Source organism: Lissotriton vulgaris, chromosome 11, assembly GCF_964263255.1.
Source record: "Lissotriton vulgaris chromosome 11, aLisVul1.2, whole genome shotgun sequence".
Lineage (NCBI taxonomy): Eukaryota > Metazoa > Chordata > Amphibia > Caudata > Salamandridae > Lissotriton > Lissotriton vulgaris.
Window position 1 is genome coordinate 356,306,856 of NC_141699.1, and position 25,531 is coordinate 356,332,386.

The window sequence follows — 25,531 nt, forward strand, 5'->3', positions numbered from 1 at the left end:
GCACTGGCAATAGCACTAGCCCTAGCACTAGCTGATCAGCTGACCAATATATAAATGCACCAGGTACGTCAGACTCGCCTTGTACAGAACAGATCAGTGCTTCAGTCCCTTTAGGAGCCTTTTAGTGGCCCTTTAACAGTTCTATGGCCCCAACTGCCACTGTAATATATATTAGAATTAGGAACCCTTTTTTAAATCAGTTTTATGCACCTTCCTTAGTGATTTTAGCGCTTTCTCAAAAGTCTTAGGATTATGATCTCCTCCTTACCATGCCTTCTGATATCCACAGAGAATTTTTCTCTCCCTGGTAATCCAGCAGGCGGGTGCTCTACGCTTGTGTTTGTGATGTTCTCTGCGCCCACGCCTGAAAACACGCTGCAGAGCCTGCAAAGCCCTTCTCTCGGATGGACCGTGGGCTATGAGCTTTTCGGTCGTCTTCTCCACCTGTCCGTGCTCCCGCTCTAGGCTCTTCAAGAGAGGAACATGAGCATGGGGTATGGCGAGGCAGGGCAGGCAAAAGCAGGCTCAGCACAGGCACCCCTCACAGCGAGCAGGCTCAGCACGGGCGCCACTCCAACGCGCCGACAGAAAGCAAAAAGCAGGCTCAATGCGGGCGCCACTCCACCGCACTGAAAAGAAACCCCGCGGCCGCCCAAGAATCGACCACGGGATAGCGGGACAGCGAGATAGCGGCAGACCTCCGGTTGTCCGAGAGCCAGGACCAGCGCCGACATTCACCGCATTCACCGCTCGTAATCAGCGGTCGGTCAGCAGGCAGCGTTCAGTGCTGGGCGGCCATTAGCAGGCAGGGCGGGGCTTGGCGAAACGGGAAGCGCATTGGCAACGTGCGTGGGATCACATTAGCCACGTCCGTGTATGTTATTGTTAAGGGGGGGGGGGGTTCCCCTTTTGTTTGGTTGTATCCAAAGGGAATGATGGACGGAGTGTTTAACATTGCTAGCACTCACCCCAAGTCAACTGATCTAGGTTTAATCCATCATCATTCTTTAGCTCACTCCTGTCCCAGGATGCTTGTTTCCAGTCCACGGAAGACATGGCTTGGCAGTTCGGGCTGGACTGTTCCCATGAGGCACAGGGTCAGACTCATTTGCATATGGCCATGTCTGAACTGAGTGGTGGAGTGAGCTAATGAATGATGATGGATTAAACCCAGATCAGTTTACTGGGGGTGAGTGCTTGCAATGTTCAACACTACGTCCATCGTCCCCTTTGGCTTTGCTTTGTTCGCCCTATGTTGGCAGGGTATGCCCAGATGTGGATCCCTTGCTTACATTGCCACAGGATTCAAACTAGCCTGGCTGATGACGGCTGATTAGCCAGAAACCTGTCCCAGGATGCTTGTTTCCGGTCCAGGGAAGACATGGCTTGGCAGTTTCGGGCTGGACTGTTCCCGTGAGGCACAGAGTCAGACTCATTTGCATATGGCCATGTCTGAACTGGGGTGGTGGAGTGAGCTAAAGAATGGTGATGGATTAAACCCAGATCAGTTGACTGGGGGTGAGTGTTTGATTTGCTCTAACGCTCCGTCCATCATCCCCTTTGGTATCGCTTTGTTCCACCTAAGTTGGCAGGGTATGCCTACATGTGGGTCCCTTGCTCACGTTGCCACCGGATTCAAGATAGCCTGGCTGATGAGGGTTTTGAACTTGAAACCGGTCCCAGGATGCTTGTTTCCGTCCAGGGAAGACATGGCTTGGCAGTTCGGGCTGGACTGTTCTCATGAGCCACAGGGTCAGACGGATTTGCATATGGCCATTTCTGAACTGGGGTGGTGGAGTGAGCTAAAGAATAGTGATGGATTAAACCCAGATCAGTTGACTGGGGGTGAGTGTTTGATTTGCTCGAACGCTCCGTCCATCAACCCCTTTGGTATATCTAACCTGTCCACCAAAATCTAAATCAGGTCCCAAGTGTAAAAAAAAGAAAAATCAATGAGCTAGCCTTTTCAATCTAGGCACACAGGATTTGGAACGCTGCCCCAATGATGCTCCAATTTACAAAAGAGTTAAAGACTCACCTCAATAAAGAAGACTACATCACAATGCATTAACTATCCATAATCCAATTTCCTCTCCCATCACTCATTGACTTTATGCTGATCTTTACCACTGTTTAGATCTCTTCTGCCTTTTTGGCTAGGTTGGCACTATAGCAATACCATACATCTGAGTTTGCACTACGTTCTGAAGGGCACTGTGGTAAGGACCAACTTTGCTGCTGGACTGACCAGGTCTGCAGACAGTGCTGAAATACCTAGGTTTGCAAATGCCTTTGCTTCCTGTATTTCTAGGTCTGCAGAAAATTACTATGAGCCAAAATATGTAGAAAATCCTGAAGGTTCTAGGTCTGCAGATTGACTTGCTTTACTTAGGAACCAGGCCTGCAGAGATTATCATACGGTCAGGTTTGCAGACAATATTGAAGAGTCAACATATGCAGAAGTACTTATATCTGCTACCATAAAAAAAGAACATTTCTTTATGTAAAAACTTACTCTACAGCTTTGCCTTAAAGATGGTGAACATGCCCCAACCATTTAAATCATCAGCCCACGACTGTCACCTCCTTTGCATACCTTGTTCTCTCCTCTGTGATGCAAGCAGCATTGTAAAATCCCATGGAGGCAAAACCTTTGTGAAAAAAGTTCTCCTGGGAAAAAGAAATTAGAAAAACAGAACACAGACAAAGTTTGAATCATTCTGATATTCCTACTTTCTATTTAGATGCTAGTACATCTACAAACGTCAAGACAACTGCACACGCATCAGGGGTAAACTATTTAATGTTTTTACCAGAAAATACAATAGTACCTTAAAATATATATACTCACACACATACATTTGTGGTTTTAATTACAACAATAGACCAGTAAGCACATTGAATCGATTGTTCACCAAATTAATACATTTTAAAAATGCCAATTTTCATTTAAATATTAAAAAATAACTTGGGCCACATATGAATAACATTCCACTTAACCTACATACCACTCTCAATTATGATTAATTTTAAACAAAATTAATATTTCTCAGCTCCTTTCAAAACCAACCAGTATTAAAGGGAACTTTATGGGCATCAAACAGTATTCATAGAATAAAAAATCAAAATTATGTGGTGAAACACTGCTTTTCAGTATACGTTTAATATTTTTCAGAATTCACAATCTCCAAGTGTAAACTTTAACTACAAAAAAAAACAGTAAGTCCAGCACTGTATGTGGTCAACACTGGTATTGCAATACCCTTCCGTGAAAAATAATGGAGGTAGGGATTTAAAATAAAACCCTGTCGGAAATAATGTTAAATTAAATAATTTAAAATAGTTAAAAATATAACTAAATATAAACTGTTATACATACAAATAGTACATCTTTTTTCATTATAAAATATGTTAACCTATTTTGAATATTAAAAACACTGTAACCAATTTTATTTTACAAAATATTTTAATTAATGTTAAATATTTCTACAAAACAGTTTCAAGGATTAATGCACACTAAACTTAAGAAACAATCATAAGTTAATTTAACATATTTCTATTAACTAAAGATATAATTTAAAATTAATTTTATAGGATTGTAGCTTTTTTTTCGTTCTACATCTAAAATTCCTGTTACAATTAATATACAATAATATTTAAGATATTTTTTTGTAGATTTATTTTCGAGTTATGTACACTTATTTTCCTTTATATTTTACCATGCAGCGATCTACTCCCGACTGTAAAGTCCCCTTAAGGTAAAGTATAGGGAAAATTTACAAAAGTAATTTAGCCTGAAAATAAATATAAAATATATATGTTATGTTACATATTAATGTAAATTCAGTTTATGTACTCACTTTAAGTGAATACAAAATTAAAATAAATGCTATAACACAAATTACTTATACAACACAAATTGAACAAATGGAAATACATTACAATAAAATTATTTTTCTAAAGTTAAAATATACAAGATCTCACCTAAAGAAAAATACATGTTTTAATGTGATCTATTAATGATTAAAATTGACGTATAGAGTTAATCAAAATCAATTATTTTTAATAAATGTTTTGTTGCAAAATTTCTTTTTTTTAAATTGTTTTGAGCATCATTTTAACTTTATGGTCACAATTTACTAAGTACATGCATCATAGCATTTGTTCAAGTGCAACAGTTTAGTACAATGTCAGCTTTTCTCGAGCAACAGACAATTTATTAATTCTATCGCTCATTTTTAATGCCACTGTTATGTGTTCTAGGCCAGGCAGATTAACATCATGATTCATGATGTACATTTAAAAGGTGCATGTACATATGTATAATATTAACAGATGTTTACTCTGGGTTTTGTTGTGCGGTCCGTGGGTCTTGCTCACTCAAATACTCCCTCAGGGGTTGCCATATATCTTTTGGCCGGGATGTAGGGGTTGTAATTCTGCTAACAGCTTGCTAGTGATGGCACAATAGATCATACTATTTATTAATCCAGCCCCTTACCATGGGTTCCCTTTTGCTGCCCCATTGTATAGCTATTTGTCGCTTTGTCTGGCTCATCGCTATTGCTATAAATCTACGCATGATTTTAGCAATGTTATCAACACATGCCAGTAGTGCTCCGAGTGGAGTTTGTTCCAAGTGCAGCGCAGTAATGCGCTGCAAGTGGCTAAATATTTCATGCCAATATGAAGCAATCTTTATACATGCCCATGTCATATGTGTGAAAGTGGCCGCACGCATGTTGCATTTGGGGCAGTGTGCAAACCGATTATTGTCTATTCGGGCCAATCTGCTGTGGCGTAAGGTATGCTGTTCTCAAGAATTTAAAATGAATTAGTTTATGCCTTTAGTTACATGAAACTAACTTCGTTTGAGTACAGCAGCTTTTCCAAATTTTATCGGTGAGGGGCCGCCTTAAATCTGCTTCCCAGACTTCTCTCACCTTAGTATCTTGTGGTGGTAAGAGCGCCAAACTAGCTTTATACAATCTGGAAATTATATGTTCTCCACTGTTGTCCTCAATTATAAGTGTAAGCGGGGTAAATTCCTTTGGTTCATTGGGATATGTTGATATGGTATCCCTCGGTGCGGCTTGCATACGGGTCAGTATAAACTGATCCATAAAAGATATTTTGAAACCGGTGGTCCTCTGTATGGGAAAAGGCATGCACGTTGGGGAATAAATCACAGATTTTGTATATTTCCAATCACCGGAGGGTACACTGAGTTAATGGATCCAATGTGGGGGGTAGCAATTATTGGAAGTCTTGGGGATTATAATGTTGCACCCCCTGTTCTCTTAAGCAATCTCACCCACTCCCAACAAGTGGTTTATAGGGTATGGACATTTTGAGTGTCTTGTGTCAGAATCAGCGGGAGGTTGTCGGACTGCTTTTTCACATATAGTACTGTATCATCCGCATATAGGATTATTAGCAGTGGGCCATTCTTGAATTGTAGTCCTCTATGCATATGATCCTTTTGCAAGTATCTCACCAGTGGGTCCATTGCAATTATACACTATAATGGTGATAGTGGGCATCCCTGTCTAGTGCCACAGGATATAAAAAAAGGCTCTGTCACTGCATTATTTCTTAATTAAAAATTGGTTATTAAAATATTTTAAACTAACATGTGTCTTTTTTATATTTGTTAATATCAATTTATATTTGTCTATATGTTTTGATATTTCAATTCATTTTAAATGATTTCCTATTGGGTTTTATTTCCCAACCTTCAATATTTTTTATGAGAGGATGTTGTAGTGCCAGTGATTGGCCTAGTTTAGTGTTGGGTTTACTACTGTATTTTTTAGCAGTAACTTACACTCAGTTTGTGGATATCCAAAAGTAGCAAACTTACTAAACAAATGTAAACATACTCTAAAGTTTAAGTTGCCTTTGTGAATCAGGTCAGCAGTGTTTATTCTGGTTGCTTTGTCATTTTATATCCAGAAAAATTAAACATCATGTGAGAAGCCGAAACCATTTTAATTATGCTGTCTTGCACTGAATAGCCATTAATGCTACCCAAATTAAAACAAAAAACTGTTAACTTGCAGTTCTGAACACTTATTGCATAAAAATCAAAAGAGGAGAAAATGTCTTATATGAGACAATGTGCCAATACTTGGCAAACGAGCTGAAACTTAAGTTGCAACATTATAAATATTATCATTGACTGGCCAAACCACAAAAACCTTAAAGAACTCGCAACTTCTGGGAAGATCAAACTGAAACACTTGATTCTATGTCAGGACCGGAGGCTCGGCTTATGCTCTACTTTCTTCACTTTAATGAATAGCAGCCATTTAACAAAACACCAACAAACTACCATTCCTATTAAACCTTCGGAATGTCCAAAAGAAAACAATCTGTCCAATAGGAAACAGTCCCAGTCTTCAGCCAATCAGGGGGAACCAGAATAGCACCATAATCTGTGTCCACTACACCTCTTTCTTTGCTGCTCTGAGCCAAGATAAGTGGTGTTTTCTCTTCTCTCCACGATTGTGCTTGTTTTTATGGTTGAATGCTTTATATTGTTTTGTATTGCTGATGGTATATTGTGAACCGCCTCACAAGCGGTTGTTTTCTCTCACAGCCACGGGTAGACTTTGCGCTCCTTTGCCGCTGTCTTGACTGTGGTGCGGTCCGCCTGCACCTAGGTGACGCTTAACTGCGCCAACCGGCCGCGGTTCCCCTTTTCGGAATTACTGTTGGTGACCAGCCTGTCTCCGGCAGAAGCGGTCGCTCCACCCTGCCTCTTGGTATCGTAGCGCTGTTCTCCCCACTGCTGTCTCTTGGTATTGTAGCGCTGTTCTCCCCACTGCTGCCAAAACGATTCTGTGCCTTATAATCGATTTGTGCTAATTTGTGCCTGCTTAGTTGCTGTAGCGCTTCGCATTGCTTGTAATTTATTGTGCCTGTGTAAGTTCCTAGCGCTCCACCGCTCGCATTGCCTGCATTGCTCCCTGAGATTTAGTAGTGCCTGATTGTGCCCACAGCATTATTTAGCATCGTGCCCCAATCTCGCCCTGTTTGCCTTGTGTTATTGTTGCTGCCATTTTGTTGTGCCTCCAGCCCGTCCCTCCCACCCCGCTCCCACCTCCCAGCTGCCCCTCCCACGCTCCGCCCCCCTCCACTATCCATTTATGACAGATGCATTTTCGCGCAGCATTCACGCGCAGCGGACGCGCCCATTGCGCGCCGAAGGTGCGCCAAAGGTAAGCCCGTCTACGCCCGTCCGCGCCTGGACCGCACCCAGCGCCAGACCCCCTGGTCCTCGCAAACCCATCTCCTCCCGCATCACATACGACGCCGCAACCATCTCAGCCCTCAACTCCGGCCGTCCACCAAACTGCCACCATGCCGCCCCAGGACACACCCATGGACCATTCACGTGCCACTCCTGCAAGTTCGACTGCATCAGGACCCACACCAAACCCGCAAACCCCTGACAGAGCTCCGGCACTAACCACCTAAAATGCATCCTACTCAACACCCGCTCGGTTCACAAACACGCCACTGACCTTTGGAACCTACTCGACACCACATCTCCTGACGTCGCCTTCCTAACAGAAACATGGATGAACGCCTCATCAGCACCTGGCATCGCCATAGCCATCCCGGACGGCTACAAGATCATCCGAAAGGACAGCACCAACCAAACAGGAGGAGGCAACGCCATCGTCCATAAGAACTCCATCCGCGTCACGACCAGTTCTGACGATCACCTCGCTATTGCCGAACACCTTCACTTCCAGATCCACACCGACCCCAAGACCACACTCAGAGGCACCCTCCTCTACAGACCACCAGGACCCCGCACTCAATTCAGCGAAGACATCACTGACTTTATCACCCCACACGTCCTCCCCTCTGAGGAATACATTCTACTGGGAGACCTCAATTTCCACCTGGAATAGAACAACAACAGCAGCACTACCACCCTTCTGGACAATCTCGCCAATCTCGGACTCAAACAACTTGTAGACACCCCCACCCACTACGCCGGACACACGCTTGACCCAATCTTCACATCCAGCAAGCACATCTCCTTCAATCACACCACAGCTCTCCATTGGACGGACCACAGCTGCGTTTACTTCAACTACAAAAAGACCACGACCCACAACCACCCTCAACCAATTCTCCGAAGAAACTGGAACAAAATCACCACCGACCAGCTCTTCACATCGCTTCACCAAAACCCTCCTGCCAATTCATCGGACCCAAACCAAGCAGCCACCAACCTCACACACTGGATCACCCACAGCGCCGACGAATTAGCACCCTTGAAAAACCATAAAATCAAGCAAAACAGCAAAAAAGCCCGCTGGTTCAACGATGACCTCAAGAAATCCAAGAAACTCTGCCGTACCCTTGAGAAAGCCTGGAGAAAAGACCCAAACACTGTCACCGTGGCCACCTTCAAAAACACCACCCGCAAGCACTACCAACTGATCCGATCAACCAAGAAATCAGCATTCAAGGACCGACTTGACAACAACGCCCACAACAGCAAGGAACTTTTCAACATCGTCAAAGAATTTACCAACCCCACCGCCAGCACCAATGACATCACTCCCTCCCAAGTCCTCTGCGACTCCCTGGCCTCATTCATCCACAACAAAATCGCCGACATACATAACAGCTTTGACAACCAGGCCGGAGACCAACCCACTCCACCCACCTCCGAACGAAACCCCCCCTCGAACAGCCTCTACACCTGGAACCCAATCACCACTGAAGACACCATCCGCCTGATGAACTTCTTCCACTCAGGATACCCAACCGACCCATGTCCCCACCACATCTTCAATAAAGCAGACTTCCTATCGCACCCCATCTCCGAGACGTCATCAACTGCTCCCTCAACTCCGCTACCTTCCGGAAAGCTGGAAACATGCCGAACTCAGCGCCTTTCTGAAGAAACCCACAGCAGACCCCACTGAACTCAAAAACTACCGCCCCATCTCGCTCCTCCCATTCCCTGACAAAGTCATTGAGAAAAATGTCAACAGTCAACTCGCCGCCTTCCTCGAATCCAACAAATGCCTCGACCCTTCACAGTCGGGCTTCCGAGCCAAACATAGCACCGAGACCGCCCTCATCGCAGCAACAGACGACATTCGAACACTACTGGACAATGGAGAAACAGTTGCCCTCATCCTACTTGACCTCTCCGCAGCCTTCGACACAGTCTGTCATAGCACCCTTATACAACGCCTCAGCAATGTCGGAATACAAGGAAAAGCCTTGGAATGGATCATCTCGTTCCTCGTCGGTAGAACCCAAAGAGTCCGCCTCCCCCCTATCAGATCTGAGGCCACCGAAGTCATCTGCGGCGTACCACAAGGACCATCACTCAGTCCTACCCTCTTCAACGTATACATGAGCCCCCTCGCAACCATCGCGCGACAACACAACCTCAACATCATCTCCTACGCCGATGACACCCAGCTGATCCTCGCCCTCACCAAAGACCCAAACACCGCCAAAACCAACCTACACGAAGGGATGAAAGAAGTAGCCGAGTGGATGAAGAACAGCCGTCTAAAACTGAACTCGGACAAAACGGAAGTCCTCATCCTAGGATCATCCCCCTCGCTTGGGACGACTCATGGTGGCCACCAGCTCTGGGAAACGCACCCGTACCTACGGACCACGCACGTAACCTGGGCTTCATACTGGACTCCTCACTCTCGATGACCAGACAAGTTAACGCCGTCACATCATCATGCTTCAACATCCTACGCATGCTCAAAAAAAATTCCGTTGGATCCCCACCGAAACAAGAAAAACGGTCACCCACGCACTGGTCACAAGCCGACTGGACTATGGAAACACCCTGTACGCCGGAACCACAGCCAAACTACAGAAAAAACTCCAACGCATCCAAAACGCGTCAGGCAGACTCATACTAGACATTCCCCGCAAAGATCACATTACCGGTCACCTAAAAGACCTCCACTGGCTCCCCGTCAACAAGAGGATAACGTTCCGTCTCCTCACCCACGCACACAAAGCCCTCTACGACCTAGGACCTGAATGCCTCATCACGCGCCTATCCTTTTACACCCCCACCTGCCAGCTGCGATCGTCCAATCAAGCCCTAGCCGCTGTCCCGCGCATCCACAGAGCCACCATGGGGGAAAAATCCTTCTCCTACTTAGCGGCCAAAACCTCGAATTCTCTCCCCACCCACCTCCGCCTCACACAGAACCACCTGTCCTTCAGAAAACAACTAAAAACTTGCATATTTGATAAGTAAATACCCCCCTTTTCCTCAAGCGTCTTGAGTCCCTATGGTTATGTAGTGCGCTATATAAGTGTTGACTTGACTTGACTTGACTCATACCAGAGAAATCTGAAATGCACGCTGACGGTCCTGAGCCTTGCCCCCTGGAGCGTGATCCCCCCTAGGGGGTCTGTACCGTCCGTTTCCATATATGATTCGTTGACGACCTGCTTTCAGGGTCAGTAGCCGCACATTTAATTGAAACCCCCTACGTCTCCCACGGGAGGGGTCTGTACTTTTCATACAGACCAGCGGTCTGTGAGGACCCGTTCCCAGGAGGGCCCTCATTGAATGTGCACCAGGTGTGTAGTGTCCCCGGACATGAACCATTGAATGGGAGGCTTGCCCCACATTATATTAGGCTGACATCCAGCCCCTTGTAATTTCAGCCCCAGCGCTGTCCCAGGCTAGCCCCAATGCCTGGAATGATTGTAAGTGCTTGATGCCCACTTAACTGGGCCTGTCCATTGGCCGGTGCTTTTTGGAGGGATTCAGCTAGCCTATTCCCTTACGGGATGGAGCCTTTTGATGAGGACCAGGGGGAGGAGGACCCCCTGGCGGGCTTCCCATGGGATGATGACTTCTATGATGCAGTTGATGCATCGATTTACCAAGCGGTTTCAGAGGCCATGGTGCCCTTGGAGAAACACCTCTCCAAAAAAATAGCAAAGGCTTGCGCAAAGATGTTTGGGTGTGCACCAGGCACATAGGAATCCCCGGCCCCCTTGAACTATTGTAGTCAGATCGAGGAATGCCACAGAGTCACTGACAATGAAGGCCCCTCCCGCCCCTTGCTGCTATCTTCCAACTCATCCACCCCTGCCCCAGGTGACCAAGGGACGGCTGGCGATTTTTTTTCTGGCTTGGACTTCCATCAGAAGGGACGCCTGGGTTCTGCAGACGGTCCAGAGGTTAGAAATGGGGTTTTAAGGTTCCCCCTGGCAGGCTGTGGCCCCGCGACTGCTCCATTTTTCGAAGGCCGTGGCTGCGATGGTGGACGGGGAGGTGAACTTCCTCCTAGCCAAGGGGGCCATCTCCTGGTCCATACCGGATCCACAGGGTTTCAGCCGCAATATCTTCTTATAACAAAGTCGATGGAGGTCAGCATCCGGTTATCAACCTCCGCAAGTTCAACGAGTGGCTTGTCTACCACCACTTCAAGATAGAGGAGGCTCAACTCTTACAACAGAAAGTCAGCCCAGCACACTTATAAATATCAAACCTGTAAAATACACAGTATAGTAAACTTATGACAAAAACTGTTTTCCCAAAGAAGAGTCGATGTTCTGTTGTAATATTGAACTTCATCCTTTATTTATTTTTCTTTTAAAAAGCGTTTTTTTTGCAACTGCCAAAGCGTTTCATCCACAATAGGACTTCTTCAGGTCTCACAGTATATGCTTGGTGTGTTTTCACTTGACCATTGTCAATGTATTAGACCAGTTGATTTGAAAAAACATATATCCGGACAGTGAAATTATGTCACCTCAGAGATTTTCAATAATAAGCGCGTGTCGAGGGATAAATGTACCCATTTCCGCACGATCGTCCGACTTGAAAAAAGTGTGCACTGTTTACATTGGCAATGGTCAAGTGAAAACACACCAAGCATATACTGTGAGCCCTGAAGAAGTCCGATTGTGGACAAAACGCGTTGGCGGTTGCAAAAAAAACGCTTTTTAGTAGAAAAATGAATAAAGGATGAAGTTCAATATTACAACAATACACTGACTTTTCTTTGGGAAAACATTTTTTGTCATAAGTTTACTTTACTGTGTATTTTACATGTTTTATATTTATAAGTGTGCTGGGCTGTCTTTTTGTTGTATGGTTTGGGGAGACCGGGTGGGTCACCTCTGGTCTCTCCATATTGGGACCTAGGGGATTGTGTCAAGCCCTTTTGCACCTTATTTCTGTTAAAAAAAAAAAGGGACCTTAAGACTGGTACGGGCACCTATGCTTTGATCCCCAATTTTGAATAAGGGGATTCAAGTCCTGCGAGATGTTCTTTGCCCCCGGGATTGGAGGGTGTGTCTGGACCTCATGGACGCCTATTTCTCGAACCCAGTTTTTCCTCCTCCCAAGCGGTACCTGCATTTCCGGTAGCAACGCCAGACATACAAATTCACCCCCCTGCCTTTCAGACTCACATACGCCCTGTGGTGTTTCACAAAGGTTCTCAGGCCGGTCGAGGAGCACCTATGAGAGCAGGGACTCCGGCCCCAGCTTATTATCTATCTCAACAACATCCTCATCATCGCACAATGGCCTCACAAGCTGTCCTAGCAGTTACATACTGCGATTACTCTTCTACAGAGCCTGGGCTTTGGGGTCCACGAAGCCAAGACCCTACTAACTCCTTCTCAGAAGGTGATTTTTCTGGTTTTCTTGATAGACTATGTCAAGTCTACACTCAGCCTCCCAACGGGGTAGGTGAAAAAGATCTGCCACGAATTCCATCAGACTTTGCCCAGGCAGCGGGCTATGCTGAGCCACCTGGCCCTCCTGGTGGGCCTTCTATCATCTTCAATTCAGGCCATTTTTCCCATGCCTCTCCATTATCATGCCTTACAGCAGTTAAAGGCAGCACACCTGCGCAAGGGCTTCTTACTCTCAGGCGGTAGACCTCTCGGAGGAAGCGCAAGCCGAGATTGGTTGCTGGTTGCCTGACATGGAAGCCTGGAACTGATGGAAACTCTTTGGATCTGCTCCGGACAAAGTCAGATGCAAACACAACAGGTGATGGACCGAATGTGGATCAATGTCACACACTCACCCCAGTCCAAAGATCTGGGCCCAAATCCATCGTTTTTTTGCACTCCACACCACCCTGGGTTAGACAATGGCGATATGCAAATCAGCTCTGACCCTGTGCCCCATGGGAACAGTCCAGTCCGAACTACAAAAGCCATGTCCTTCCCAGAACGGAATCAAGCATCCGAGGACCGGACCGGTTTCGAGGTAACACCTCTCATCAGCCCGGCTAGCTTGACTCCAGTGGTGTGGAGTGCCTGGGACCCACGTCTGGGCATCCCCAGCGCACTTAGGGCGGAATATGCAAACACAACAGGTGATGGACCGAATGTGGATCAATGTCACACACTCACCCCAGTCCAAAGATCTGGGCCCAAATCCATCGTTTTTTTGCACTCCACACCACCCTGGGTTAGACAATGGCGATATGCAAATCAGCTCTGACCCTGTGCCCCATGGGAACAGTCCAGTCCGAACTACAAAAGCCATGTCCTTCCCAGAACGGAATCAAGCATCCGAGGACCGGACCGGTTTCGAGGTAACACCTCTCATCAGCCCGGCTAGCTTGACTCCAGTGGTGTGGAGTGCCTGGGACCCACGTCTGGGCATCCCCAGCGCACTTAGGGCGGAATATGCAAACACAACAGGTGATGGACCGAATGTGGATCAATGTCACACACTCACCCCAGTCCAAAGATCTGGGCCCAAATCCATCGTTTTTTTGCACTCCACACCACCCTGGGTTAGACAATGGCGATATGCAAATCAGCTCTGACCCTGTGCCCCATGGGAACAGTCCAGTCCGAACTACAAAAGCCATGTCCTTCCCAGAACGGAATCAAGCATCCGAGGACCGGACCGGTTTCGAGGTAACACCTCTCATCAGCCCGGCTAGCTTGACTCCAGTGGTGTGGAGTGCCTGGGACCCACGTCTGGGCATCCCCAGCGCACTTAGGGTGGAATATGCAAACACAACAGGTGATGGACCGAATGTGGATCAATGTCACACACTCACCCCAGTCCAAACATCTGGGCCCAAATCCATCGTTTTTTTGCACTCCACACCACCCTGGGTTAGACAAAGTCAGAGTCAGACGACAGCAGATTACTGTGGGGCGCCAGATGTGGCGAATATGCCACTAAAGTGTTTTGGGGTCTCCTCACTAACAATACTTGCATATAAACTGTCTTGAGCTGTTGGCGGGCTCCTTTGCAGTAACATGCTAGACCAAAGACTCAGTCCAGGCGTGTGTACTTCTCGAGATGGACAACATATCAGCAGTTCGATACATCAACCACCGGGGGAGTACTCGGTCGAAGGCCCTCTCCACCCTGGCCATCAATTTCTGGCAATACTGCCTGGATCATCAGATTGCAGTCATGGCAGAGTACTTCCTAGGCCAAGCCAACCAGGTGGCGGATTTCCCGTCGCGCAACTTCCGGGATTCAAGCCTTTGATAACTCCACGCAACTGTTTTTTCTTCCATTCAGTAGAATTTGAGACCTTTCACTATTGATCTCTTTGTATCAAGGCTGGAGCATCAGATGTCCCCTGGCGGTAGCCACAAACGCGTTCCTTCAGGATTGGTCGCTGGAACGGGGGTATCTGTTTCCCCTGTTTCGTGATGATTAAGAGAGCCTCAGTGCAGGTCAAGCGTCGGAGGTGGTGATGGTTACCAGGCTATGGAAATCTCAAGTCTGGTGCCGGGTTCTTCTGGAACTTTCCTGGAATTTTCAAATCCTCTTTCCCCCTATTTCCAGAGATACTGCTCAATCGGATCATCTACCTCATCTATTGATTCTGGTGGGGCGTGGGGGGTAGCTATCACCCATGGCCTGGAGGATTACAGGGGACATTGGTCGTTCCCAGGTCTTTTGGATGCTGCTGAAAGATTCCTATCCAGAGCCTGGCCCGATAGCACGGTCAAACAATACAGATCCTCCTGGAATCAATGGACCCGCTGCCGTTTGTAACTGAGCTTCCATTCGGTGGCAGCAGATGTAATTCAAGTTCTGAATTTTTTGGCCTCCCTGGCAGAGGAGAGTTTGACCTACAGGTCGGTCAATTCCTTTTGCTCCGCTATTTTGGCAGTGGACGGTTCTCCGATGAGGGAGCACCCTTTTGTGTGCAGATTGTTAACTGGCACTTGCCGGTCTCTTCATCCAGAGCCTAGGTATTCTGCGTTGTGGGACGTCAACTTAGTTCTGAACCTTTTCTTGTCTTGGCAACCCAACTGCTTCTTGTCCAGGAAGGAAATCTCGGCTAAGTTGGCCATGTTGCTTTGGTTGATTTCCTGTAAAAGGGGCTCTGACGTGTGAGGCCTCGATATAAAGGGTGCACCTTCTCACCTTCTGGTGTTACTTTTACGGTCCGCAGACGGACAAAAGGTGGGACTGGGACAGTTTCCTACCTGGCATTTTCCGACTCCCCCAAGTTGTGCGTCGTGGGGTGCCTCAAGGCGTATGAGGAGATGTCCACAGACTTTCGTCCTCCAAAGGAGCAGCAACTCTCCATCGCATTGCGAAAACGTCATTAGGCGGTGTGCTCACCCACTATCGCTAGATGGGCCAGATGGGTAATGCAGGAAGCTGGTATTAACCTACTCATGTTTTGGGTTCATTCGGCATGTGATGCAAAAGCTTCCAAGGCCTTCACCCTAGGGGCCCGATTGGAGAATATCCTCAATGCTGCAAATTGTTCTTCTGAATTTACCTTTAAGAGGTTCTCATCAAACCAGTACTGGATATGGCTAGTTTGGTGGTAAGTAAGCTTTGAACTAGCATAATCCGATCCTCCGGTCCTTGCATAGAATGAAACATTTCCTAGCTGTCTTAACGGAAAGTTTTAATACTGTTAAGGACTCGGAGACGAGGATTATCCCACCCGGGAATTTCGGAATGGAATAGCCCTCTAGTGACTAGTAAGTATTAAATCTTCATATTTTAATGCTGTGTTGGCTATGCTTTCGGGAACTGTTGCAATCAATTTCGCTGTTTATTTCATTGCAATGCTATCACACACAAGCAACTGCTACCTTAGAAGTTCTGCCAAGGAACTCTGGGCTTGTTATTGGGTCAGGATGTCGTGTTTTACCTCTGCCCTATCCTGTAAGATGGAGGTATCCAAAGATATAGAGTAGGCGCCTCACTCACTTATCGCTTGTGACAGAGTAACTATCGACCAAAATCTATAGCAGGGTATTAAGTTCTGTAATACAAGGTACTTCACAGACAGAATTGTTATCTATGACTGTTTGAATTACTACAGTCCGATTATTCCATACCACGCCAAAACTCTATTCGTTCCCACCCTTTAAGAACAACACATACAAGTTTAATTAAATCCAACATGAAATACCCACTCAACTTCAATGCCCCATGTTTATGCACAGAAGTCTGGACAAGGCTTGTTTACAGTCAAAGGTTACCAAAACTCTTGTAGGTTAAATTGTTCCCAAATACTTGCTTCCCTCGCTGTTAGAACTGGTTTCTGTAAAAGGTCAAGCTCAATGTCCTTAATCTCACTAGCTACGGCAATTCTTTGCAGTACAGAGCTACAATTAGGAGTACCTGTGACACATTAATATAAATGTTGCATAATCAGTAATTGACTTTTTCTGTTAAAAGTGCCAGAGTCTGCTTGAGCCTACAATAACACATTCAGATGTTCAACAGCTATTAAGGTACCGATAGCAATAGTTCAGTTAATACTGATATGTTGGCTGTAACTTTATATAAAATGGGCCCTTGAATGTTCCTACCAAGTCCATTATTTCCAACAGAATGTCAGTTCTAAGTATGACCTTTAGGATTCCAGAAACCTTAAAGTGAAAAGTTATCATGATGTTGCTAAATCTGGCTTGGCAGTTCGGGCTGGACTGTTCCCATGAGGCACAGGGTCAAGACTGATTTCTATATGGCTGGGTTCAAACTGGAAGGGCATGGTGAGCAAAAAAAACGATGGATTTTTTTTTAAACTCTTTTTATTCAGAATACAGGCTCTCATGGAAATGGAGTTGTACATAGCAGGTGGATATGCATATAGCAGACAGATACATATCAACCAATATGAACATCATGATTCCACAGAAACAGTTTGGAAGTCATGCAAAAGCCTCAGGACTGTAATGAGGCAGCCTGGGTATCCCACAGTTCCCCTCTATACCTCCTCCACGCCCCCCATATCTTTTCCCATTTCCTAGGATACCCCCTGCTCTTATAAATCACTCTTTCCGCCCTTTGGCACCAATCCAGGTCATGTTCCCATTCTTCCATAGTCGGTAGGAGGTCGCTACCCCACAGGCGGGCTATGTTTCTCTTGGCGACCATGAATCAATCAAGCAATCAATAACATTTGTAAAGCGCGCTACTCACCCGCTAGGGTCTCAAGGTGCTGGGGTGGATGGGGGGGCGGGGTGGCTGCTACTGCTCGAAAAGTCAGGTCTTGAGTTGCTTCCTGAAGGAGAGATGGTCCTGGGTGAGTCGTAGGTGGGTGGGGAGGGTGTTCCAGGTCTTGGCCACCAGGTAGGTGAAGGATCTTCCTCCAGAGGTGGTTCTGCGGATCCGTGGGACGGTGGCGAGGGCGAGGCTGGCGGAGCGGAGCTGGCAGGTTGGTGTGTAGAACGTGAGGCGGTTGTGGAGGTATTCGGGGCCCAAGTTGTGGAGAGCCTTGTGTGCATGGGTGAGGAGTCTGAACGTGATCCTCTTGCTGACGGGGAGCCAGTGCAGGTCCCTAAGGTGGGAGGAGATGTGGCTGTGTCGGGGGATGTTCAGGACGAGTCGTGCAGAGGCGTTCTGGATGTGCTGGGGTCTTTTCTGTAGTTTGGCCGTGGTCCCAGCGTAGAGGGCGTTCCCGTAGTCCAGACGGCTGGTGACGAGGGCCTGGGTGACCGTCTTCCTGGTTGCAGTGGGGATCCAGCGGAAGATCTTACGGAGCATGCGGAGGGTGTTGAAGCAGGAGGAAGTAACGGTGTTGACTTGCCTGGTCATCGTGAGGGAGGAGTAAAGGATGAAGCCCAGGTTGAATGCGTGGTCCATGGGCTTGGGAGGGGAGCCCAGAGCAGGGGGCCACCAGGAGTCGTCCCAGGCAGAGATGGATGGGCCGAGGATGAGGACTTTTGTCTTCTCTGAGTTCAGTTTCAGGCGGCTGAGCTTCATCCAGTCCGCGATGTCTTTCATTCCGTCCTGGAAGCTGACTTTGGCGGAGGCGGGGTCGTTGGTGAGGGAGAGGATCAGTTGGGTATAGTCGGCGTAGGAGATGATGTTGAGGTTGTGCTTGCGTGCGATGGCTGCGAGGGGGCTCATGTAGACATTGAAGAGGGTGGGGCTGAGCGAGGAGCCTTGAGGTACGCCGCAGATGATCTTGGAGTCTTCTGCGAGGAAGGGCGTGAGACGCACTTTTTGGGTTCTGTCGGAGAGGAAGGAGGTGATCCATTCCAGGGCCTTTCCTTGGATCCCGGCGTGGCGGAGGCGGGTTTGTCAGGGTGCGGTGGCAGACCGTGTCGAACGCAGCCGAAAGGTCAAGCAGGAGGAGGGCGGCGGTTTCTCCGTTGTCGAGCAGGGTCCTGATGTCGTCGGTGGCTGCGATGAGGGTGGTCTGGGTGCTGTGGTTCGCTCGGAATCCAGACTGTGATGGGTCGAGGGAGCAGTTCGTCTCGAGGAAGGCTGTCAGCTGTTTGTTGGCGGTTTTTTCGATGACTTTTGCGGGGAAGGGGAGGAGCGAGATGGGGTGAAAGTTCTTGAGGTCTGAGGGGTCTGCGGTGGGTTTCTTCAGGAGGGCGCTGATCTCTGCATTCTTCCAGCTCTCTGAGAAGGTGGCGGATTCGAAGGAGTTGTAGGTGATGTCCCGAAGTTTGGGTGCGATGATGGAGTCGGCTTTGTTGAAGATGTGGTGTGGGCAGGGATCGTTTGGGGAGCCCGAGTGGATGATGTTCATCGTGTGGGTGGTGTCTTCCGTGCTGACCGGGGTCCAGGCGTGCAGGGTGGTGGTGGGGGGCGTAGGTTCAGCGGCGGGGTACGAGTTCTGGGCGCCGAAGCTGTCGTGTATGTCGATGGTCTTACGGTGAAAGAAGGTGGCAAGAGAGTTGCAGAGGTCTTGTGAAGGCGTGACATCGTTATTGATGGCGTTGGGGTTGGAGAGCTCTTTCACGATGTTGAAGAGTTCCTTGTTGTTATGGTTGTTGTTGTCCAGTCGTTCTCTGAAGGATGACCTTTTGGTGGTGCGGATCAGCTGGTGGTGTTTGCGGGTGGCGTTCTTGAGAGCGGTCATGTTTTCGGTAGACTGGTTGTGGCGCCAGGTTTTCTCGATGTCACTGCAGGACTTCTTGGAGTCTTTGAGATCGTTGGTGAACCATGCGGCTTTCCTACTGTCCAGGTTGCTAGGAGGGTTTTTTAGTGGAGCAAGGGCATCGGTGCAGTCGGTGATCCACTGTGTGAGGTTGCGGGTTCCTTCGTTGGGGTCCGTGGTGTTGGTGGGAGGGTTATGGCTCAAGGAGGTTGTGAGTCGGTCGGTGGTGATCTTGCTTCAGCATCTACGTGGGGTTAGACGGGCGCGGTGGTGGGTCGTTTTCCTGAAGTTGAAGTGTACGCAGCTGTGGTCGGTCCAGTGGAGCACGGTGGTGTGGCTGAAGGCGATGTGGTTGCTGGAGGAGATAACGGGGTTGAGCGTGTGTCCGGCGTAATGGGTGGGGGTGTTCACCAGTTGCTTAAATCCGAGGTTGGCGAGGTTGTCTAGAAGGGTGGTGGTGGTGTTGTCCTTGTCGTTCTCCAAGTGGAAGTTGAGGTCTCCTAGGAGGATGTAGTCGGGGGAGGCGAGGGCGAGCGGGCTGATGAAGTCTGCGATGGCTTCGCTGAAGTGTGAGCGTGGTCCCGGGGGTCTGTAGATGAGGGTTCCTCTGAGGGTGGTCTTGGGGTCGACGTGGATCTGGAAGTGAATGTGCTCTGCGGGGGTAAGGGCGTCGTCGGTGTTGGTCGTGATGCGGATGGTGTTTCTGTGGGCGATGGCGATGGCGATGCCTCCACCGGTCTGGTTGACGCAGTCCCTCCGGATGATCTTGTAGCCGTCCGAAATGGCAATGGCGATGTCGGGGGCTGAGGTAGGGTTCATCCAGGTTTCCGTGAAGAAGGCGACGTCTGGTGCTGTTTTGTCCAGGAGGTCCCAGAGTTCGACCGCGTGTTTGTGGACGGAGCAGGTGTTGAGCAGGATGCACTTGAGGTGGTTGTTGTTGGTGGCTGTTCTGGCTGGCTCGGTGCAGGACCGAGTGCAGGTGAAGTTGCAGGCGTGGCAGGTGTAGGCTCCGTGGATGCCTTTCGGGGTGGCTTGATAGCAGGCTGGCTGTCGGCCAGTGTTGAGTGCGAGGAGGGTGGCAGCGTCGTATCTCCGTCGGGTTGGCTGGCTCCTGCGAGGACCAGGGGTTCGGCGCTGGGCGCGGTCCAGGCGTGGAGGGGCGTAGACGGGCTTGCCTTTGGCGCGCCCGCTGCGCGTACGTGCGGTCCACGCCATTTATGGCGAAGAGGGAGGGAGAAGCAGCTGGGAGGCGGGATCGGGCGGCGAATGGGGAGCGGTAGAGAAGAAGAAGGGGGCGGGCCGCAGGGGAGCAGCTGAGGGGGGTGGGAAAGGGCGGGAAAAACGATGCGGGGAGAGCGAGGACAAGCCTGGCGAGCAGGGCCCAAGGATAGGCTGCAGCCAGAGAGGCCAAGAGCAGGCAGCAGCAGCAGAGGCGGGATCAGGGCACACAGGGCCGTGCGGTGAATGGAGTGACCGGGTCAAGGGTCACCAGCCCGCCAGCCAGATCTTATCCCATTTCGGCAAGGTGGCGTCATTAGTGACTCCTAAATATTGCCATTTGGCCTGCAGCGGGACCTCCGTCCCAATCACCTCGGACATTATGGCAGCCAGGTTAGACCAGTATGCCGGGATCCTGGCGCAATCCCATAGGACGTGGAAAAAGGAGCCCTCCTCCTCACAACCTCGCAGACAGAACTTAAGAGTCAGCATACCCAATACGATATTGTGTTGTGCGGGGAGTTTAAGAGCGGTGCAGGATGCACAGTTGGACCAATCTAAACCATGCTCGGATTGCTACTTCTCTAGGGCTCTGCAGCGCCTCCCGCCAGTCCTCCTCCTCTAACAACCTGACATCAGACTCACATTTTTCTAGGATCGGTTCCAGGGGATCAGGGATGTAGTTAATGAGCTTCTTGTATGTGAGGGAGATGGCCCTATCTATCATCGGGTCCAGCAGCAGTTTGTCCTCTAGCGGGCATATTCTGGTAGCTGATCCCCCCTCTGGAGATGCTGCAGGACCGCATGCCGGACTTGCTGATAGTGTAGGAACTCCCCTCCCCCCATCTGGAATTCCTCCTGTAGAGCAGTGAACTCTAGCACATCTCCTCTTTTCCAGAGGTCTCCTAGCACGTCAATACTTATCAGGCTTCACCTGCTGAGGCCCTTAAGTTTCTTCACTTCGGGAAGATAGTCCCCGACCCACAACGGAGTCTGAGCCGTGAGTTTCGCCTCCCAATCCAGCCGTTTTGACGCCTTCCTCCAAGCTCCTACCACTGCGGCCGTCTGAGGCAACGGGGGCAATCTACCTCTACCCTTCCGATAGAGCGCGTCCAGGTATGTACCACTCCCCAAAACCATGCGGTCTACTCTGTAGGCCGGTTCTTCCATCGGGGCGAACACCCACCCATTAATATTTACCAACTGAGCCACCCAGTAGTAAAATCTAATATCAGGGACAGCCAGCCCCCCTCGTAAACCCCTCTCTGAAACTTCCTCAACGCGATTCTAGGGCAACCACCTCCCCAAAGCAGTGTACGGATCTCCGCATCTATCACCCGGAAAATCTTCTCCGGGACTCGGAAGGGGGCAAGCTGCAATACATATAGGAGGCGGGGAAGGGACATCATTTTAAAGAGGACAGCTCGTCCCATCAGAGAGAGCGGGAGAGTCCTCCAATGTGCCACATTGCCATGCAGGCGCTCCAACTGAGTCTGTATATTCAAACGTGTGAACTCCGTCTCTGACGTCATAATCCAGACGCCCAGATATCGAAAGGTTTCTTTCCAGACCAGCCCTTCGCAGACCTCACCCAGATCCAGGGGAGGCCCTGACAACCAATGCCCCAAAGATTTACTCCAGTTGATACGGTATCCAGAATGATCCCCGAACAACCGCAAGAGTAACATCAGTCGCGGAATGGAGATCGCTGGCTCCTGTACATAAAGTAACACATCATCTGCGTATAGTTAGATACGCTCCTCCCACCCGCTCCCTAAGTCAATGCCTCGCACTATGGGATCACCTCTTACCCAGGCCGCCAGCGGCTCGAGGGCCAGAGCAAATAGTGTTGGGGAAAGCAGACAACTCTGCCGTGTTCCTCGGCCCAGTTCAAACTCCCTGGAGAGGACGCCATTAACCCAGACCCTCGCAAGCGGTGCTGTGTATAGGAGTCTCACCCACGCTTGAAAGGTGTCTCCAAAGCCCATTCTGTTCAAGACCGCATAGATGTAGTGCCATTCCATGCTGTCAAAGGCCATGCTGGCATCAAATGACAGGAGAGCCGCTGGCACCGCTGGACAAGTGGACATTGACTGGAGAACCCCAAACAGCCGCCATAGATTGAGCCTGGTATTCCTGTGGGGCATGAAGCCCGACTGGTCCGGGTGGATCAGGGATTGGATTACCGCTCCTAATCGAGTGGCCAAAACTTTGCCGAGGACCTTGGTTTCAAAGTTAAGGAGGGAGATGGGCCTGTAGGAGCTACATAGATCTTGTGGTTTGCCGGTTTATGGATCGCGACTATTGTTGCTGACCGAAGATCCTTCGGGAGCAACCCGTCCTCCCTAGCAGCATTAAACATATGTAGCATGTGAGGGGCCACCCGTCCCGATACACACCGGAACGCCTCCGCAGGGGACCCATTGGGCCCCGGAGCCTTCCGTGCTTGTAAATCACTCATGGCCGAATCCACCTCTTCCACTGTGATGTCCGAATCTAAAAGGTCCCTATCTTCTGGTGCTAAGACCGAGAGGGGGATATCCCCTAAGAAGGGAGTGCACTCCCACTCCTGCTTCTCAGTGTGCGGTTGATAGACTGATTCATAATATTGTGCAAACACCTCGGCAATTTCTGCCCCGGTTTCCCTCGTGGCCCCGTCAACCTGCTGAATACCCGGAACCCAATTACGATCCCTGTCCCTCTTCTCAAGCCAGGCTATCATCCTATTCGCTTTGTCCCCCAGATCATATACACGACGTTGCGTTGCAAGTGCATGCGACCGAGCCTGGTCAGTCAACACATCCCTCAATTCCTTTTCTTTTAGGCGTATTGTGTGTCTAATGTCCATCTCCTGCTCCCGGGTCCCCTTCCTTGCACTCTCCAGGACCTGAATCTCCGATTCTGAACCAACAACCTGGGCCTGCTTCTCCTTCCTCCTCTTCCCAGATTCTGCCTGCACAAAATCCCTTGCCACAGTCTTGAACGCCTCCCAAATGATACCAGGAGACCTAACCGAACCCACATTCTCATCAAAGTAGGGATCCACACGGTCTCCGAACCGCTCCCAGAATTCCTGGTCTTTAAACAGAAATGTATCCAGTCTAGGAGGTGTGGACCAATCTCGCCTGGGACCCCTCATCTGTACTTCCACCGGGGAGTGGTCAGATATACCTCTGCTGTGGAAGAGCCCTATATGTCCCACCTGCATGAAGAGGTAGTCAATTCTGGACCCTGAGACATGTGCTGCTGATATGTGTGTATAGTGCCAGAGGTGGGGGTTGTGCGCCCTCCAGAGGTCCGCCAAACCTAGTGCTCTAACAAACTCCCATAGCAGGAATCCATCTGGCAACTCCAGGAGCAGTTTTCCTAAGTCCGAAGTGTGGTGCCATATAGCCTGGGCGTGATGTATACAGGGCAGAGATTGACTGTGGAGCCCTCCCACCGCCCGGAGATAGCTACATAGCGCACCAAGGGGTCAAGCCACCTGCGATTGACCACTAGTGCCAGCGAGTTTTTCACAAGGAACCCAAACTCTCTGGAACCCGTGGTAAAGCCCACGTGCGCCTGCAGTGCATATCCAAACCTACTGAATGCCAGGTAATGGTTACCCACCAGATGAGTCTCCTGGAGGAGGACTATATCCGGAGCGTGCCTGCGGAGGTACTGAAGGACCATGGTGCGTTTTATTTTGTTAGGCAGACCATTGACGTTCCACGATAAAATGTTAACCTTCTGTGCCACCGATGTATGTGCCATAGTGTATGAATATAAAACAGCAGGATTGCATTCGCCCTACCCTACTACCGCCCGCCACCCTCATGTCTGTCAGCCAAACTACTAGAGCCCCTCACGCACAAGTCTGCAAAAAGCAAAGCACAAAGATTAAACCCTCAACTATTTCCCCCCAACTCCCCCTCCCCCCCCACCCTGCTCTCCTGCTTCTCAGGTCAACTTGACCCAATGTACCCCAACCAGCAGAGAGTCTGTCGCCCATAAAAACGAAAACTCTGGGGGTGTGTGCGACGACCAGACCGGCCGCCCGGGGCCGGCAACCAACCCCACCATCACAGTATCAGCAGCACCCAAACCTAGGGGGATGCAAACAAACATTAGGAGCACATCAAATCTCAGGCATGAACGCAGCCAGACCAGCTTTCCCCCCAACCGCCCAAGTCCAGTTTAGGAGTCCATATAAGACCAAATGTCTCGCCCATCAGCCAGTTCGGACAGGTATCTCCCCGGACAGCAAGTATCCAACAGCAGAGCGTTCATACATTACGTGCTTCTCCATGCGATTCTCCAGTCTGTGTCTCTCTCGCCCACCTCAGCCAAGATCAGGTGAGGCAGACAGGCTCCGAGCCCTTGCACCACCAGTCCTCCGGGTCCCATCCTGTCTCCTTCTCCCCCTCTCCGCCGACCCAGTGGAGGAGGCCGGTGACCGCTCCGCCGCGTCTCTCCAGCCGTCTCCTGTCCGCGAAGAGTCTCGATGTTGCACCTGCTCCTCCAGCTATGTAAAGACTTCCTCCGGGGACGTGAAGAAGTATGAGTTCCCATGCAGAAGAATCTTAAGGCGCGCAGGAAAGAACATCATGTATTTGATGCCACGGGTCCGCAGCTCCCTCTTAACGGCACCGAACGACCTGCGCTCCTGCTGGATCTTGACAGTGAAGTCGGGAAAGAACCGGATGTTGGCATTTTCGATCTGCAGGTCCCCATGCTGTCGAGCAGCCTGCAAGATGGCGCTGCGGTCCCTGTAATTCAGGATCCTTGCAATAATTGTCCTGGGGGGGCACCAGGACGAGGGGGGGGGGGGATCAGGGCTCTATGCGCTCGTTCAACAACGAAGAACTTAGAGAGTCTCTTGGGCTTCAGGTGATTCAGGATGAGGTCCTCCAGGAAGAGATCTACACTCGGCCTCTCCATTTTCTCCAGGACTCCCACTACCCGCACGTTGTTCCTCCGGGCACTTACTT

General features: G+C 49.4%; 1 protein-coding gene across 2 annotated transcripts in view; it reads right to left on the bottom strand.

Annotated features, from left to right (window-relative positions):
• Positions 1 to 25,531, bottom strand: part of GPAT2 (glycerol-3-phosphate acyltransferase 2, mitochondrial) — a 1,776,577-nt gene that overhangs the window by 1,240,689 nt on the left and 510,357 nt on the right. For both annotated transcript variants that reach the window (XM_086944751.1, XM_086944750.1), the window contains exon 4: positions 2,597 to 2,670. In XM_086944751.1, the coding sequence (XP_086800877.1) occupies positions 2,597 to 2,670 (74 nt within the window). The remainder of the gene's footprint in view (positions 1 to 2,596; positions 2,671 to 25,531) is intronic.